This window comes from Vidua macroura, chromosome Z, assembly GCF_024509145.1.
Source record: "Vidua macroura isolate BioBank_ID:100142 chromosome Z, ASM2450914v1, whole genome shotgun sequence".
NCBI lineage: Eukaryota > Metazoa > Chordata > Aves > Passeriformes > Viduidae > Vidua > Vidua macroura.
The window spans coordinates 30,606,441-30,626,991 of NC_071611.1; the positions used below are offsets into that span (position 1 = coordinate 30,606,441).

Here is a 20,551-nt window from a genome sequence, read left to right on the forward strand (position 1 = left end):
ATAAGAACAGTTTTAACATACATTATCATTAAAAATTATTTTAAAACACTTTTGAAAACACAGACCAGATATGGGAGTATGCTGAAAGTCAGGCAATCTAATCAGAAGTAATTTTTTTCTGAGAACAGTGAATCTAATGAAGCCTGAATGCATATTCTCTGTCACCTCTACCCATCTAACAATCTCAGTTATCCTTCATGTTTTAGCTTAAGTTGTGGGTTAAAATCTATTTGTGTACATAGAAAACAGACTATGTGGCTTTAAAGAAAAAATACAGAAAAACCTACTGTTCCTTACAAACATTTTCCACTCTTTCTCAAGAAAATGCTATACACACACTCTATACGAAGTCAAAGTGGCTAAACATACACAAAGATTGCAAAGACGTCTCATGGCATTCATGTTTTTCTGTGAGATCTTTGACAAAAGGACCTGAAAACTAGTAAGGACAGTGCTATTCTACAATAAAATCTGCAAGACACTGAACAAAGGTTTTAAACTTATTTTTTACCTGCCCCAACTGGCACGTACCCATATGTGAAAATAACAGCCATATTTTAACTTTTATTTTTGAAGTAAGTATAAAACCGGAAAATATGAAAAAAAAAATCCAGTTTCAAAGTCAGAGGTTTTCCTGTCTGCTGAAATGGTTTGAATGGACTTTATAAAGACATTGATGAAAGCTATCCTATAGAAAACGTGCCTTTCATTGACTTTACATGCTCTATGCTGAAACAATAGACAAATATTCCACCACTTTATCAAATCTTTTCCTGGAATTTCTGCTTTAAAAACCAAAACTATTTAAAAAACACTCAGGTGATGATAACTTGCCACCATGTATCAGGTATGATTTAAGACACAAAGGACACATAATTCACATATTACAAAGCACCAAGACAGATGCAGATTATTGTTCATTTTCAGTCCTGCCCTACTGTGCATTTTTAATTGCTGCATTCTGCTAGCATGTGAAATGCTCCACCAACTAAGATGAAGAATCCATTTTAATGTTACTAAAATGAAAAAAGGTTGTGATTTTGTGTTTTTAAATGACTTTATATGAAAATATTCAGACTTATTCTGTTTACATATTTAGTTTTCTATTAACATATGTTTAGAGCTGTATGAATGTTAAACAGCATGGCAAGCAGGGTCAAATACTAACACAGAAGCCATTTTTAATAATGGGATTGGTTATTTCAAAATAATACAGCAAATTGCATATCTCCTCTGCTCACAAATGGCTGCATGCATCTCAGTTTATTAAAGGAAAAGGAGACAAAAGTGTCAACATACAGGATTGAATTAACTTTTTCAGACTGTCATAAAATTTAGGTACCACAAAATTCCAAACACAAGGCAAGGAGAGAATAAAAGAAGAGATGGTGATAAAATTGGGAAAAATCTGAGTATTAGTCAAGCAAGCGTAGAGCAAGGGAATGCTCCCCTTTTCATAAAATTTGAATTTTGTAAAGCTCTCTCATAATTATCCCTACAATATGAAATATGAACTCTAGGAAACCCAGCTGAGTGCAATCTCTTTCTCTTGTAGGTCAGTGTATCCACTTCCATAATCGGATTAAAATCCATTATAAATCTAAAAAATGACAAGGCTTTTACTGCTTCCAAAATCTCACTGCTCTAACTACAACAGTTTCTTTAAAATTCCAGTTTAAATGTATTCATTTGAAGTGGTTAAGCCACTTAAACCATTGCCATTGTTTAACATTTACAATCTTCCCTGTACATGTTTACCCTCTCTTCGTCCTTCAGTGGCTAAAGTTCTATAGAGTGTTGATTGCCCTGTGTTAAACACACACATAATTTTATTTCCTGCAGTACAATAATTAGCTAATATCATAATCAATGGACAACACATTATCTTTTTTTCTGAACCAGTTCGGGCTTAACCCATTCTTCTTTAGTCTGGAGAGCCACAACAATGCACATAATTTCAGATGACTGCTCTCACTTTATTTTCAATATATTTACATCAAAATATATTATGCAAAAGTCGAAATCTTTCAAACATCTCTTTCAGAAGCTGCCAACATAAATATGTCCTTGGTTCAGTGTGACTATATTTTATGAAGTAAAAGCAATGCCCAGACTTTGGAAGAGTAGTGGCAAGTTCTACTTTTGTTTTATTAGTTTTTAATTAACTAGGATAAAGTTTATTTATTTCTTGGTGTGAACTATTTTCAACAAGTGCTGGCAAAGCAACCTGTTTAGAAATAGAAGGGCTCTGCAATGTTTTCTCCAACAGTAAACAAAACACAGTGAGTGCCAAACATTGTGCATATTCCCAGACTTTGGACTTATATCTTCTTTACTAAGACTTTCATGGAAGTACTTTGGCATGAAATGCTTAGGCATAGTTCAGGCTCAGTGTGAGTGTGGACTGTTCTGAACACACAGTTATGTGCATACCACCTGTTTTAAGTGGAGAAGAACCTGAAAGATTGCATTCTGGCTGTTCTGTGCCACCTTGTTTCAGTGGCAGTAAACATCCCCTTAAGCAGTAAATTAATTAGTTCAGATAAAGTCTGTTCCATCACCATGTAATGATGTGAAAGAAAATGCTTAGTTCTTAGCATCAGAGCATCAGTAAATTCTGTTATTAGCATGGTCTGTAAGAATATCCTGCAGAGCATGTTTTTAATATCTTACAACTCTCCATTCTAAATGTAAGTAATCATTACAGAGATAAAAAAGACATTAAGATCTCTGTCCAAAGAATATCTTCTATTAATTTTTTTTTTTTTTTTTTTTTTTTTTCCCAGCTTTGCTGGGCTACAACCAGTAACCAGGGACCATCAGGAGATGGATGAATGAGTGTGGTGCTGGGTGGCAGCACACTCTGGACACCTCCAACATCTACATTCCTGGCACAAGCAAGCTCTAGCTCCTAGCTCTGAAAACTCTCTTTTGAGATGTATCCCGTAGCACAACATGTATTACATGCAACAACTGGAGAACTCTCTTGCAGGATATGCTTTTAAGTTCTCCAGGCTGTGAAATATTGTGCACTAAGTAAACTCACACGAGGCTCACGTCACACTCAAAGAAACTCTGAACTTTCTCTGAGCAAGGGTGGTCCCTACACAAGCTTGTTGTATTGGAATTTTAGATATAATAGTAAGTAAGCAAAAAGAAAATCTAAGCATATGAATGTTTTAAGAGATCATTTAGTAGATAACTTAATGAACAATATAAAATTACACTGTCATCTTAAGACCTTTTTCCCATTGCAAATATTTTCTTTTAAGACCAAAAGTCTCATGTCTTCTTAAAACACTCACTCTTGAGAAAGTAGATCTCTAACAAGCATGTCTTAACTGCCTACAGATTTTTCAAATAAAAATACTTCATATAAAGCAATACTGCTAGTGTTAAACCCTGTTTAAATTAGATTTTCCGCTTACTCTTTGTATGTTCCTGTTTCAGAATCTTCAGTCATAACATCATTCAGTCCTTCCACTGAAATGTTGATGATACCGCAAAATTTATCTTGGATAACACTGTAAAAGAACAAAATTTATTTTGGATAACATTGGAAAAGAACAGGAAAGTGACTTAGCTAAAGGAACGGCACAGGAAATTTGCTCAATTGTAGAGTACATTTACTGAGAGGTATTTTCCTTGCTTACTGCTTAGCTGAGCATGCTATCAAGCAACTAATTCAGTATTTTTATTACAAAAAGGCTTCAAAATATACAAGAAACATTATTTTTAAATATAACAGAACTTAGTGTGCCACTGAAAACCTAAAAGTAATTGCAAATGAGCAGAAGAAAATACACATCAGCAATGTCCTTGACATTAGGAGTCAAGAGCTGAGTGGGAAGGGTATGTTCCTTCCTGCAGGGAAGAGAGTAGTAGTTTCTATCCCCAACACATTTACACCTTTTCTGCCATTACTATTCAATGCATAAACCTACACAACCCCTTGAGCAATGGCTGCTTGTAAAGATGGTACACTCCCCTACTTACCTGTATTTTTTCAGCCTCCTAGGTAGCCAGCTCCCCAGAGTGGGTGGAAAAACCCTGCAACCAGTTCTGCAAGAATGTGACTTTCCTGACTGTACAGAGAAAGGGTGACAGGATTTATCTGTTTAAACACAGACACCTTCTGCCATTTGACACATGAGGCTATTTCAGACTAATGCAAAGGGCTGGTAGGTATCACTTGGGAGTTAAAAGGCAGGAGTACCTTTACTCAGCATGACCTGAAGGCTTGACTAGATAGGCCCACAACGCCCAAAATTACAGTGAACACATTTACATTTGCCTTGAGAAAGGATGTGCCTGTAGGGTAAGGGCATAGGAACATAATCTCTCCACGATGGACAGAGTAGGGGACACAAGCACCTAGTTAATGGAGAGCAGCCAGCTGCTGCTTCTGCTCCATTCCCTGCTACAGTGTATCTAATGCCAGAAACATGCTATTGTAGAACATGGGTAAACATGCTATAGTAGAACATGGGTTCTTGGACTCCTACTCTATGAACTGCGAAAGTATGAAGACAAACCACAAGTGAAAATATGTTAATCTCAGGAACACTTCTACATGCAGCAAAGAAAGAGAAAGGACCTAACTGGTGATGCTAATCTACAACCCTTTTCCTGGGACTGCAACTGACTGAAGCACTTTATTGCTCCCTATTTGGAATTTCAGGCTTAATTCTCCCAGAAAGATGCTGCTGATGCTGCTCCCTAAGAGGCAGAGGCAGAACCACACACATTCAATTTATTTACAGGCACTGAACATGAACTTCTTGTATCATATTTCAATTGTAGTTGATCATTGTTTTAGCACAGACAAATCTATTTCCTAATATTCTTTCATTTCCTTCTTTTATTTCCTTTTCTTAAAACTGAAGACAGGGATGAACTGTAGCTCCTTATACAACATCAACTGCTTTTGAAAAATTTCTTATCAGACACACAACAAAATTTTACACATGTGACAAATAGTTAAATAACAATACACACCTTGGAAAAAATGCTTATCAAGTTAGAATACTAAGCATAGAAAATATTTCTTTTATATTTGTTTTGATAAAACTGTAATCTCATTCATGATCTTTTCTTTCAAAGGGATTAGTTTTTGTTCCCTTTTTAAAATTCAGCTACTGCTGTATGCCAGAATCTGAAGTGTATTTTGTATCATCACTCTTGAAACTCTTGAATTCCACAAAATGAAAACTGATGTGATTTTTACTGCCTGATTGCCAGCTATGTATTTTAAAAGACACTTATTCCTTTGCCAAAAGGCTTCCCTATCACATTCAGAACAGCAAAGGATTGCATGGTGTGAGACTGAATCTCTGTGAGGTTCTGCAGACAGCAAGCAAACAACCTACTGACCTCACAGCACAGCTGAGAAAATCAAGAGTGCCTCAGTCGCCAGCACAATGAGCCCTCAAAGACAGAGCAGGCTTCTTCACCAACTCAAAGGTCTTGCCTAGCACATCTTCATTAAGACTCTTTTGCCTCATCCTTGTTTTTAAAACACATCTCTAGGAAAATGCCATTAACACGTGGAAGTTAACCTGGAAGTTAATATTTTCCAGTATGAGTAAGGTTAGTATTTTCCAACAAGCTGCCCTCAGATTCATGTCAATAGTAGACAAGGGGCAATCAACAGAGAACAAATGTAGACACTTTGCGCCCTAGAGAAGTAAACTATGCCTTGATCCTACACACTATTTAATTAATAATACAGGATACTGTCCAATACCTGTATTATTTCTTCCTTCCAAGTTGCGTGAATCCCAGAATGGTTTGGGTTGAAAGTGACCTCAAAGGTCACCTAGTTATGACCCTGCTGCCATAGGCAGGTCACCTTCCAATGGACCAGGCTGCTCAAAGCCCCATCCAACCTGCCTTAAACACTTTCAGGATGAAGCATCCACAGCTTCTCTGAGCAACCCAGTGCTTCACAGTAAGGAATTTATTCTTAAAATCTAATCAAAACCTACTCTCAATTTTAAGCCATTTCCCCATGTCCCCATGTCCTATCACTACAGTTTGTGATGAACAGTCCCTCTCTGGTTTCCCTCCAGGGCCTTTCAGAGACTAGAAGGTTGAAGTCAGGTCTCCACACAACATTCTCTTCTCTAGGCTGAACAGCCACAACTTTCTCAGCCTGTCTTCATAGAAGAAGTGCTCCACTCTTATCAACCTTGTGGCCTCTGGACTTGCTGCTGGAGTATCAGATCTTTCTTATATTGAGGGCCCCAGAACAGGATGCAGCACCCCAGCTGGGGTTTCGTCAGCACAGAGAGCACAAAAGCATTGGTCTTGATAGTTACCACAAAAGCATATAGGGAAATAATTAATTTCTTGGAAAGAATATTCCTACTGTATAACATAAATGAGAAATTGTATTTTACTTATTTAGTGGAAGACTCGCTAGTTTTTTTGAATTTTTTTAAGTAAAAGAAAGAATGTACAACACCTTCCAAAATGTTATTTGCCTGCAGCTTTCAGTAAATATAATACCTTTTCTTTTCTCTGCTTTCTTTTTTTTTCCCTTTAAATGGGATATACAGTTTCTCTCTACCAAAGATCCACTGAAATGTTCACCAAGTATGGAGCCATTAAACAGTGCAACTATTTCCAGAACACAGGACACATACTGGTGAAAAATAAAGATACCACAGACTCACATTTTAAAAAAAGAAACCTCAGTGGCAATATAAAATGCATCAGGCCTTATTTTCATAGATGAGAAAGCATGCCATGCCACTCAATGTAATACCTTTTCAAAAGGGACTAAAATTAGCCTGCTTATTTCAAGAAATAATTAGAGAAGTCAAATGAATGGATTCAAAGAAAACAAATGCTGCATTCAGATGAATTTTCAGAACAGAACAGTTAATACGTTTCATACAAAAATCTTAAACCTGGAGGAAGTACCATTTAAGCAGTTCCCCCCCCTTGAATTGCATACAATCCAGATTAGCAATGAAACAAAAGCATCAGGTTATAACTGGTTTTATATCTACCCAGTCTTTCTAAATTATTGGGACAAAACCTCTTTTGGTATGCAGCAAAAGGCTCACAATTAGGACCTTAAACACTTCATAATCCAAAGATACAATGACTATATTTTTTTTTATTACAGTAAGGATATTTTATGCTGCCTGTTAATAAGATTCACCTTACCAATACAGAAAACAAAACCTAGCATTCAGAGCAGCTTCCGTAAAAATAATCTCAAAACTTCTATTTCAAAGTTTGCATAAGTTTTTAAATAAAAGAATAAAAGCTTTGCAAAGGACAGAACAGACCCCATCTGTTCTGAAAATAAAAAAGAGAGTTTGGTGTTTTTTTCATTCTGCCTATAATTTCTAATGCACACAGCTATCTATACAACTTATTATCCTGAGGTTTTATGTGAAAATTCTTAATTTTTACTTAAATTATATAGCCAACTACTGTAGACAAAGTTCTATCATCATATTAAAACATGTCTTGACATATTTTTAGTGGTGCTTAAATAAAATGGACCCCATATCTTCTTTGCATATCCCTCAAGAGAAGGAGAAAAAAATCTGTATGAGAAAAAACACTTTTTCAGAGATAAAAAGAAAGATAAAACATTTTCTGCTTTTCTACATTCACCAGGATGATGCAATGAATGCCAAAAAGAGTTTGATTTCATATCTTTACTAGTTTACATATTGAGAAAGCTTAATTAATTCTTTTTTCTTATCTCATTAGCCAAGGAAAGAGGTGGAGTGGGACAGACAGAGATTACTCAGCACATACTGTAAGTGATGTAAATGATTACTACACACACACACACACATACCCCCTTAGGAGCTGCATAGTTCTAGGGAGCTCCTAAAGCAGTGAAGCAGCACCTAAGACTCTTTCCAGGGGAGTCCTATGACTGACCATAAACCTGATCTTCATGAAGTACCACTTTGCTTCATGAGGGCAGACTCAACTAAGGTTTCTAATTATTCCCCAATGATTTTAATCGACATATGAACCACATGTGTACATGAAAGGGTTGGTTTCCCCATGTGAACATTTAAATACAAAAGATACTGACTGCTAAAAAAAGGCATTTCCCTCATAACTGCATAATAAATCTCTCAGTGCCTTGTTAGTCTAATCCCTGTGTTGGCATGCTGGTTATTTAAGGATGTCTCCACTCCAAAGGATGACTTTCAATGGCTCTAACTCTCTGTTGCACAAACAGCTATGACACCAGTTTCCTTTTGTGTTCCACCACTACAGATGGCAAGATGCATACCTGGCAAACAATTCCCACAGCAGCTTGTCAGTGAAAAAGATGCACCTACAGAGAGAACCTCTCATGCCTTTCTGTAAAGAGCAGCTGTGGAAACCAGAGCCTAAAACAACAGAGCTGCTCCCTGACAGATCTCTTTGAGAATTGAGAATTAGGTTTATTCCGTTTTTAACCTTTGTGTACTACCACAACTCCTCTGTAAGAAAGATGTAGCAGCATTTCTAGCAAGAGAAACGTAACTAGTTTCTACTGCATTTGAAGTCCATTATTTCTGAAGGTGTCCACATAAAGTTAAGAATTTAAAAATATAGCACATAAAATTGCATAACCTACTACTGTGCAATCATTGATTGTGCAGTTGCTACTAAGTGAAAACAAAATTAGTATTTATCACAATGAATTATGTAGGAGCGACAGAAGGTAACAAAAAATGGGTTAAAGAGGAAGAGACTGCAGTGGATTAGCCTCTGTAAAAAAGTGCATAAATTACAGCCAGTGTTCTCCCTTCTTAAAAGCATTTGCCTATTATATTTAACATCTGATCTTAAGTTAGAAAATGATTTTATAAAATAGTTTCTACTCAAGCAATACTAAACAGCTTAAGCTTTTGTCCAAGAAACTGAATTGTGTGTTCCCTAGAAGTATTTGATCTATGATACAATAAATTACAGTCAAATACAGTAGTATTTCATTACTCTAATAACAAACAACAATGAAGTCATACTTGCACTTTCACACCCACTCAGTGCAGTCAAGATTTATAAGTGTCCTGGTAGCAGATAATAGATTTTTCCCTGCTGGAAAAGAACTGCAGATGGACAAACAAGATGACTGGCATCTGCACAGCCCAGATACGCACAGGAGTTAGACCAGCAGGAAAGAGAGGGGATAGAACAAGAATGCTGAGGGCAGCTCTGGCTCAGCTGGAGAATGCCATAGGCTCCAGGCTGGAGCCTGGAACAGCAACATACTTCTAACACAGTTTAAATAAACACCATGGAGGAAAGTCTATCAAAGCATTGTTCCCCACTCTTCCTTGAGGAAAATGGTCTAGCTGTAAACTATATAACTCATAAACAACATAGCTGAAATCTCTAGGGCACAGGCCTGTAGAAGAAAAACAGCATCTACAAAACTAAGTCCTGTTGGCTGAAAATTTTACAGCATTGGACTATTTGGCACATAGTTTCATGGCATTTAATTCCAGAATAAATTTTGAATTCTTGAAGTAACAGAAAAACAAAAATCACAGAAATTCAGGTTGAAAATAAAGCTACAGCATACCAGACAAAACCTGACAACAGAACACCAACATTTGAAATAGAAATAAAAAGTTATATGCAAACTATAAAAGAAAATATCCCTATTTTATTTAAGTTTTAATTAAAAACATATCTTGACTGACACCTCCAAATATAAACCAAATATGTAAATGTTTTCAGCCATTAATTTAACATTATGTACTTACAGTGTAGTGTATTTCTTCAATTTGTACCTCTTATCTAGCTAAGAAGTCCCTCAAAATATTACTACATAGATGACATAGATGAAGATCTTTTATTAACCAGCTCTATTACCTTAGACATAATAAATTTGGTCATTACACTCTGGTAAGAAGTGTAGTAAGAAAAACAAAATTGCTGTTGAAGTTAAGTCCATTTTGGGGTATTTCATAAAATGATACAGATACACACTAATAAAACAGTCACTTTAATATATTCATTACACAGACTGAACATACAACTCTGTATATTACAATATGCTATGGTATGCATAAAATTTGTATAGTTTGAAATTTTCCTCTTACTCAAGAGTTTGAACATGCTAACTGTAAATGTGCTTTTTTCCACTGTGCTTTATTTAATAGAGGAAGAGTAGAAACTCTTCCTCTACTACAATGAACACAAGAAACACTGTTTTCTGATTCCCCAAGATGTCTTGACTTCATGATCCTACTAAGAACTAATGTTTTGCTTGCTTCACAATAGCTATGGAATTTCTATAGGAACTAACATCATTAAGTATGGAAAAATAAAGTGTACTTTATACTGCATGTATACTTGAGAATAGGTGAACGATTATGACAAATAGGGACTGAAGTTAATAAACTTTCCCATGTTAGATTGAAATAACACATAATAAATTTCAAAACATTCAGTAAGCAAATATTGATGCAGAACCCAAATTGTGCCATTTTCCACAGTGCTATTAAGCACTTGATTTTAATTGGTGGAGGTATTTTTACAGAATCGAGTTCTTGATTTCTTGACCTTTCATATCGCAGTTAACACCAAATCAAATGAGATAAATTACAATGATGAATGTTCAAACAAGATGACCTGTGCCTGACTTTCTGATACTGTTCGCTTGAGCAGCCTTATTTGGTCCAGTTCTGAATGTTCCACTGATTTCCGAGTTAAAGACTGCACCGAGTCAGTTATGTTGTATCTGCCAGGCTGGTAAAAGCCATAATATTCTATACTCTTTTCCCCTGAGTTTTCCAGCACTTTTAGTTTTTGCCTAAACTGAATAATTTTACAGATTAAGAACAGGATAACAGCACAGGCCAGAATGAAAAAGGCTAGTAAAATATCAAAAGCTTGATTCAGCTTTTTAACCTGTTGTGTACAAATCAGGGTTGTTTTTAATGATACAGGAGCAGGATCTGTTGTAAACAACCATTCTTCTTCTACATTTCTATTAGTAGGTATAATTTCTGCTGGTATTTGCACTGGTAATGTTGATAACACTGTAGCTGTCTGTGATGGCACTTCAACAGTATATTCCTGATAAGGCAATGGGGTAGATGATGTAGCTGTAGTTCCCTCCCAGAAAGCAATATACTTAGCTTCTGCAGTGACAAACTGTTCCAATATGTTGTGCCTGTTCCCTTTATGCCAGGCCATCAGCAGAGTGGTAGCGCTGCGATGCACCCCAACAGATCCCAGACTCAGGGCTGAGCCTGGGCTGGCAGTGGGGCCAATGCAGTTTGAAAACCAAGCCCATTTCATGTAATGCAAAGGTCTACCACGCATACTCTGAGGATTCTGACAGTGAATTTTTGTGGAAACAGATGATGTTGCTAGCCAATTAAGTAACGCAAGGATTTTACAGCTGCAGTTCCAAGGATTAGAATGTACCTGCAGATGAGTTAAAGATACTAAGGGCTTGAGCAATTCAGGTTGTAACTCTGTGATTTTATTAAATGCTAAATTGAGTACTTTAAGTGACTGCCCCATTTTTTCAAAGGTACCATTGCCAATACTGGCTATTTTATTTCTGTCTAGCTGTAGATACATTAAATTGTTCAATAAGGTAAAAGTGCTGGAATTTATATTTTCTAAATCATTATAACTTAAGATTAGCTGGCTAAGGTTGTTTAATCCAAAAAATCCATTTACAGCAACACATTTTAGCTTGACATTTTTCAAAGACAGATATTTAAGCTTATTAAGTCCCTTAAATGCAAAAGACTGAATTGATCCAATGGGATTGTGAGACAAAGAAAGTCTTTCAAGATTTTTGAGCCTTCCAATAGCATTTGATGGCACAAGTGGCAAGTTGTTACCTTGAAGAAACAAATATGAAAGATTTTCAAGATGATGAAATGCTGCATCTGATATCCGTGAAATCTTATTATTTGCCAGGTTTAGTGTTTGGAGACTTATCATTCCCCAGAAAGTCCCACTTCCAAGGACACTGAGACGATTTCTTTGAAGAGCTAAATATCTAACAGAAAGAAGATCACTAAATAATCCTCTGGGAAGAAAAGCTATTTGATTATTCTGAAGATATAAACAATGAAGATTGGAAAGCCCTTCAAAGATTCCTGGATCCAGACGTTTAATATTATTGCTATTTAGATGCAAGTAGCACAGTTTGGGGAGTTCCACAAAAGCTTTTGGGTGTACATACAAAATACTGGAGTTATCCATGTAGAGTACAGCAAGCTTCAGAAAGCCTCTTAGATCATTTGGAGTGACATGTGATATATTATTTCCACTGAGGTAAACAAGAATTGTTGTTTTTGGAAGGTTCCAAGGGATGCTTGAAAGCCCTGCATTACGACAGCTAACTTGTCTCTCTGTGCAGAGCTGACAAGCAGATGGACAGCCGAAAGCCTCCTTCTGGAGCAGCAACAAAAGAAAACAATTAAATATATACAGGAATGCTCCTGGGCAGGGTGAAGAACTTTGCAGAACACACATATCCCTGTCTTTGGCCTTCTTACTCCTCTCTGACTTCACTAGTAGAGATAAAAAGAAGTATATAAATATTATTAATTCAAATATATTTATTATATATATTAATTATTAATAATTATTTTAATCTATGTGTACAGTCAAAAATATTAGCATCGCTCTCAAGATTGGTATTTTATATGTTATTCTTTCATGCCAAACAAGCAGTTTAGAACTCCAACTTACTAACTGGACTTCACTTCAAAAAAATTTCGAAGTAAATGGACAATTATGTAACAATACTGCTAACATAGCCAGAAAATATTTAAATGGCTGTAGCATAAAAGTATCTAAGCTGCCAAAATAGCTTATATTAATTTAAAAATACTGTATATTCTCTAGTTCTTATAGTTAACCATCACTAAGAAATGTTTTAAAAGCATCCAAGTAGGAATGCCAATTGTAAACAAGTTACATTTTACTGGCAAATCACTTACAATTTGAATTTTACTTTAATAAAGCTGAGTTACATTTAAAATAAATAGAAGCATTTCCTTACCCCAAATATGAAGTTCATTATTTCCCTTATTTTGCTGTTTGCAGTCCGCTCAACTATGTTATAAGCTGACCAACTACACTCTTCTGTGAAACCTTTGTAAAGGCAGTATTGCTGTGTACTACAGCACTCACATTTTTGCCCCAGGGTTTCCAACATTTTGCTCAGGAAACTAAGAAAGAAGTGCCTGAAGTCAGGTTGCCATGGATACAGGAAACCCTGGGACAGGAAGCCATTTTATCTGTGCTTCAGAAGTATTGTTGGAAAGGAAATCTCAGTGATTTGTTTCTAGAAAACCAAGAACTATCTTAGTCTGTAACTACTAGGTTTTGTTGTTTGGGTTTGTTTTTTTTTTTTTTTTCTTTTCTGTTTTGCTTTGGTGTTTTTGGTTTTGTTTTTCTTTTTTTTTTTTTTGTTTTTTTAATCCACTGATTTAACTAGGAGAGCTTAAAAGAGTTTTATCTTAGTTAGGTCTAACTTCCAGAATAAAGCACAACTATTTGTAACAGCACTATTGCATTTCCTGTGACTCCCTTATCTTTCAGCCAGAACCTGAAATGCTCTATTAAATTGGTAGCAACACTTACACTGTTCTCTGTCTACAGAGCCAAACTGCTGCCACATGCACACACATTCCAGTGATCTGGCTGAGAGGGAAAAGATGCACATTCTGGAGGGAAGAGCCCAGTGTCTCCTGCCCTCTGACAAGGCACAACCTTCCAGGAATCCCAGAGAAACCTATGAAATCTTAGGACATGAGACCCACATGATGTGGCACTAAGCTGCTATGTACTTGTATTTCTGACCTGACCCAAGCACTTTGTTAAGTCTCATTGTGGGCCACCCTTTTAAAACCAAATTTATCCACAGAGGACTATGAGATGGTTTCCGGTTCTGAGAGCCACACCTTTCATGCACAGCTTTCATTTCCTGCAGTGTTCCCTGTGCAGAAAAAGACTACATGGGCTATAAATATCCCTCTTGCTTAAGGACCGGAGATTACACCCTCAGTTTATCCATCACAGGGAAGAAATACAAGCAAAGCTCAATCACATTATCAAAGAGAGAAAGTGGAGATTAAGCCTACAAATAGCAATGTAACTAAAACCCCATGATTTTACTGCAATGAGACCTTCTGCTCAGCAAAAGAAAGATGACAAAGCCCATTAGAGCCATAACCAAAAATGAGGCACAACAGCAGGAGAATCAAGTCCCGTCAGCTACAGTGATGTCACACAGGAAGCATGAGCTCACATAAGGGGTGAAATGTAACTCAATTGTCTTTGTCTATTTAATCCAATCTGAAATACACGCATGAGAAAGGGAAGCAGAATAGACAAGGACATGTTTTTGAAGAAGCTTTCTTCCAAATACCTAGTCTAAAATAAGAAATCAGTAAGTAAAATTGGTCCATGAGCCATTTTAGACAAAGCCTGTATCAGTTACAACCCAGAATTAGAACTGCATTTGTTTCTTTTTCTCTGAGACCAACAGATCAATAGGAAAACTAATTCTTCTTCAGATCTGAATATTTATTTTCACACTTTTTTTCACAGTATTTAACATAATTATTGACATAGAGAAAGTAAAATAAAATGTCATGTCATTTACTGCATAGTCCACAGGAAGACTGGTGAAGTATCCTGGATGTGGGGGAACAGAACAGTAAGAGTAACGGAAAAGGATTATCAGTAGAGTCATATGAGGGACTGCTCAAAAATGGAAAGTGACTTCAAACAGGAAATTATCTTCTGCCTAGACTTCACTGCCTATAGTCTCTTTATATTGAAACCTATATGTGTAAAAAAAAACCCAAACAAAATAAAATTATTCTTCCAAGGCATGCTGTATAAAACAACATAGCTATGAGAAGTAAGTAAAATTAAAAAAAAAAGTTTTAAAAGGCAAATGTTCATAGAGCTCTCTTTTTGCAAAATGTCAGAAGCAACACATTTTGAATAACTAAAGGAATTAATGAAGCTCTATGGTATATCAGATAGTATGAAAATTTAGAGGAATCAGTAGAGCAGTGACCAGATAAAAGAAAGCTGATGACCAGTAAGTGGCTACATGTCTCTGTGATCTTGCACTGAAAGTACCTTATGAATATTCACAAAATTTTTGCTTTAACCCTAGCTCCACTGTGGTTCTGACCACACTGACTACTCTTCTAACAGTTGAATCCCATGCCCAAAATGGGGGGAAAAAAAAAAAATCTTAATCCAGATCATGGCTCTTTCCATTCTGCACTAGTAAATCTAGAGAAATCCTGCTTTACACTTTGTCAATACTGCACCCGAAGGCCTGCAGTTCTGATTGCAATGTAATTTACAGTTATTATTTCATTAATACTACATATTGTTAAAGTATCTGAAAGCAGTATCTGTTAAGAGCAAGATGGAAAATTATGCACATTACTTTTACCATTTTGGGAAAAAACATAAAAAAGACTGGGTGAAAAACGTGTAACTTGGATGAGCATTATTTAAAGTGGCTTGTACTTAAACAATAAAATCCATTACTTTTTGAAACCTGTATGAAAAAACCCAGGAAACACTAACAAGCTTAGGCTGCTCTCATATTTCATTCACTGCAAATTTTCTTCTGCAGAAAGAGAACTGCTAGGTGTGTACTTGAATACAGCTTCACATGGTAACAGAGAAAATTATTTTTGAACCCACAAGTAAATTTTATCTTAATATACTAATATTGATCAAGTTACTAATGCTATTGGCTTTTTAACATTAAAATCTAGTTCAACTATGACTCCTTGTAAATACAAGCATGAAGCCTGAGTAACAGCAATTTGTCAAATTGTGCATAAAATGACAGGTCAAAGTAATGGAAAGAACATACATGCACTTCACCCATGTTATATTAAAGCAAATATAATAAATATTAGGTGACACAAACTAGTCATCCAAATCCCACTTATGTATAGCAGAAAACATGCAGCAGGTTCAAAAATAGGGTCTAAAGTAAATTTTTGAGAAAGGATTTCATTCTCATAATTACTACAAAATTCTGTTAAAGCCCACAAATGAGGGCAACCAATTTTTACCACTGTAATTATTCTTTTAAGCTTGTAAGAGTGAAACTATTTATTGCCCTCCCATTATATATGTAGCAAACATATGCTCTTGCAGGGCTTCCTTTTTTTCTCCACAAGTAGGCTATTGTACAAGTTTATTTTTTTAAATACCTTCTTCCTTCTGCCCACATCATCTCTAGATATGACCACAAATCAAAGCAATTCAGGAATTAAACTACTGGTTAGGTAGCACAGACATCAATATTTAATTAACATCCAGTAGGCAGGTGAAATGTTGACACCTTATTAACTTATCAGATCCCAAACCACTTTTCTGTTTTTCTCCTTATCTAGTTTACCTAAACATTTCTGATTACCTCAAATATTGCAGATTACTTCTAGCATTTAATATTTTTGTTTCAGTAATAATCCTGACTTGCTGCTCCATGTACTGAAAATTTGTCTCTTCCACAGCGTGAAAACTACAAAATTATTTTTCCCATTGAGGATATGAAAATAAGTTTCCATTCCATAAACCTAATTTGACCTTAAACTCCAGTAAAATAAAATGACAAAGCTCTTGTGAAACTAAAAGCTCACTTCGAGAAATTTGTTTCTTCTCTTTATTCAGAAATCTAAGTCTTCTATGGAACAACCACTACGTTTGTGAATAAAACAGTAATATAAAAAGGTTGGTCATGAATGTAACATGCAGAGGTGACATACTGATAATAACACTACAGCTTTAGCCTTTACTTTTCTCTGCAATATTTAGCAATGCTCTTCAAACTATAAAAGCATTAATGTACTCAGTATGAATGCAATTCTTCAAACCAAAAAGTCCAGAGAACTATAATTTACCAAATTTCAACTTCTAGAAATTTAATCAAAACTAAACTCAATTCCAAAACCACACTCTGCCTGCTAGTTTAGGAGACAGGACGGGCATACACTTGGCATTAACAACTGATAGCTCCAAATATTCAACAGACAGAGAAAACTGCAACAGTTCCTAACAACTACTACAGAGAACACCCACACACAAATTACAAAAGCTATTTCTTAAAAATACAAGCTTTCTTTATACTACGGCATTTTTTAATATCAAAACCTGATGTTTTGTTTTAAACACTCACTTTCTCATTAAATTGTTTGAATATGAAACATTATTTTTCAAGACAGTACTTATTTGCAGAAGGTCTTGCAGTGACATGGGTTCTGGTGTTTATCACTTCTGTCATCTTATCATAATAGTCTGGCACTGTTGAACAAAGTCACTGAAAAATCTCAGCTGCTCTCTGGCAGTCTTAAATTTCACAGAGTACAGCACAGAGGTGAGATGTACCAAAATGGCTCAAACAAATGGTGCAAAACCAGCTGTAAATCCATGTTTTGGGTTTGGGATTTTTTTAACTTTTCTTGCAATCTTGTGATATTTACACATTTTTAGTAATAGGCTACACTTCAGTCACTACTTATCCAGAATCTGATTTGCAAACAAGTAAACCATACATTGCAAAGAGTTTGAAGGAAGCTAGTTAGTCTATTATCTTTTGCTTTTATATAATTAAAATCTTAAATTTCAGGGTAAATTGTAATTAGAATAGTTTTAGGAAAGACTTCTGAAATATTTTATATAGGCCATAAACAAAAACAAGATAGCAGCAGCAACCAAACCAGTTTATTTTTTTGCAGTTCAGCTGCAATTAGTGACATAATTTCTTGCTATCACTTGGTACATTGTTCCATGAAATCAAGCCTTAAGGGTCTTAGGGGAAAAGATAATATGCTCCTGACCAGTCCACATTAGCAATCAAGTGTAGGAGAAAAATTAATGGAGCCTGTGAACAAGTTTAATGAGTGCATCCTTTTGCCAATGCCATAATGTGACATGCAATTAAAGAAGTTGGCAGTGCTCTGTGTAGCCTTCTGAATTATGCAGACTCTGATAGTCAGACTAAGACCAAAGCCATATTTTTCATTCTTATCATTAAAATTGCACTGTTACCTGTCAGGTAAGCTAAATAAATCCGAGGCCAAACATTGATGACAACTGCAAAATCATAATTTAAAGAGCTCCTTTAAATGCTAATAGTCTATTAGAGGCGTGGGTGAGCATTCCTTTAACTAGAGGGATTAAAAAAATTGAGAGGAAGATAAAATAGCTTCAGAGTATCATCCCTATAAAGAAAGGAGGATATATAAGTAATTATGTAAGAAATTCTGACTTTATAAATGAGAACATAACTATCCTGAGGAGAACATGACATTTTATTAGGCACTTTCTTGCCATTTAACTAACATTACATATAGACAACTTTTTGAGAGGAAAATTAAAATTTCTAACTAAGCAATTTTAACAAATGATAGAAGCAAAACTCTGTAACAACCTAATGAAGATTTATAATTGCATACTGTAAGTGCTTACACTCAAAAAATGCCAATTATCTAACAGGCAGAGCTCATACTGGCTGACATATCAGACTTGATACACAGTAAGAAAAAGCAGACATTCCTTTACATAATGATTAGAAACCTGGGGAACCTCTTAACCCCTTCCCCACAATACATAAACATATTTAACTCAAAGGGGTAAAATGAAAACTACTCATGTACCAGAAACCAAAATGAAGTAAGATAAATTAAAATACTTCCTATTTTAAGCTCAGTAAAGTCTCTACTTCAGAATGGTACCACTCTACACAGGTAGTTCCATCAAAAATGAGCCTATCCACAAGGACCACAATTTGTGGCCTGTTTTGGAAAGCGCTGACTTTGAGTGAAAGTAAATATGGCAATCTCCCATTCAAGAGTGACAGACATAGCAGAAATAACACTCACCTGCAGAAGGGCAGTGCTTAGCTTTCAACATGGTGTCAAATGCTACCTGTGGGTACAGTTAGGTACCACCCCAAACAAGTCTGGTCACTGATACTATAATCCTTCCAAAATCTGTTTCCATTTCCTTATTAGAGAATAAATGTTTCTATCACTCTTTAGCATCTTGTGTTCCACTAAAATACACACAACTGTAGGAATAGAAAGAGATACCCAATTTCCTAAATAAATCATTAAAAGCTTTCAATATCACCAAAGAAGGACATTCCAAAACACTGTAATTCTGACAGTATACTGCAGTAAGCAAGATAATTATTTCCACACAGATAGATATAGGCAGGAGAAGGGGCCATAGTACTATTTTAGACACTTTGGCATCAGGAACTACAAAGGATGCTGAAGAGCTCAAAATGCAGAACCCTAGGTAGTGGTGGAGGCCCACACATTTTCCACAACAAATATTCACTAGGCATTACGTTAGGGACCAAGGGCACATCTAATAAAACTAAACTCAGCCTTGAAGAGTACTCCTGCAGCTGTATGTTCACAAACAAGCCATTAAGTAGGAAAATCACGACATTTGTGAATTTACTCATCCAGGTTGCTGTCACACCTCATGTCTCACACTCTAGCTTAAATACAGTTTTCCTCCAAAAAACTTCAAGTCCTTGCATGTTTTTCAAAAAGCCATTCCTGTTAGAGCTACTGTGTGTCTATCCACACCTTTCTCATATACTGAGCATGAAGACTAACTCCACAAGTGTGTCCTTACTACCTAATTGTTACTGGTCACCACTTAAAGACAGAAGTCTTTAACCCATTTTTTGAAATAGTAAGATTTTTTAATAAATGAATGAAATGCATGTGGATGGATAAGTGATAAACAGTCAGTAAGAATACAAAATATGGAAAATATTGCCAATGCATGTATCTGTCAAACACCAAAAAACCATGCTACCATTAACTGACTGCACTTGGATAGCAAAAGCAGACAATTATATAGCATTTAATTTGGGCAAACCCCTGAGTAACACCAGGAAATTACTGTTCCGTGAAAAGGTGCTGCAACACACTAATCAGGAAAGCAGCAGTTATTGTTCATTTTTAATATGAATTTCTAATCATTAACACGATGTGCAGCTGCAGGAAGATAAACAGGATGCTAGATTGAAGGATAGCATACATGATTAAAATGCAGCACTACTGTTGATACCAAAAGCATGCCATAACGTCTATCTCTGGATGGTACCACCTAGATGAGAAAATTAGTGTGGCTAATAATTTGTCACTTCATAACCTGCTTAGTCAAACTAGTCAGGCCAAGAGCCACTGTGAACAGCTGCTCTGTAGAGAATCCTGTCTTATCTGCTCTAAAATCCTTCACTCGTGACACTGTCAAAGGTGCTGTACTTGAAACAGAAAATTATTTGAGTCAAACTGGTTTTAAATTAATAATGATAGAAGTTTTACCTTTCTCTAAAACGCATACCTTTCACTAAAAGTCCAAAGTCCCACATATTTGTAGTTATAAACCTGATCACTAACCAGAGAAACAGTTAAAATCGATGAAGTAATACTATAGTTTACACAGAGAATAAAAAGGTCACTGTTTAAAACTTTTCCCAACATTTCATCCATAAAGCAACTCTGAGGAAAGAGTGAAAATACATGTC

General features: G+C 35.7%; 2 protein-coding genes across 3 annotated transcripts in view; both read right to left on the minus strand.

The window, feature by feature from the left end:
* The window catches only part of IPO11 (importin 11), a 79,435-nt gene that overhangs the window by 4,832 nt on the left and 54,052 nt on the right, over positions 1-20,551 (minus strand). For both annotated transcript variants that reach the window (XM_054003093.1, XM_054003094.1), the window contains exon 30: positions 3,429-3,524. In XM_054003093.1, coding sequence (XP_053859068.1) covers positions 3,429-3,524 — 96 coding nt within the window. The remainder of the gene's footprint in view (positions 1-3,428; positions 3,525-20,551) is intronic.
* Positions 9,645-14,066, minus strand: LRRC70 (leucine rich repeat containing 70). The gene is made up of 2 exons (XM_054003095.1): positions 13,013-14,066; positions 9,645-12,518 (listed from the first exon to the last, which is right to left on the minus strand). The coding sequence occupies exon 2, from the start codon at positions 12,478-12,480 to the stop codon at positions 10,582-10,584; it is 1,899 nt and encodes a 632-aa protein (XP_053859070.1). The 5' UTR covers positions 12,481-12,518; positions 13,013-14,066; the 3' UTR covers positions 9,645-10,581.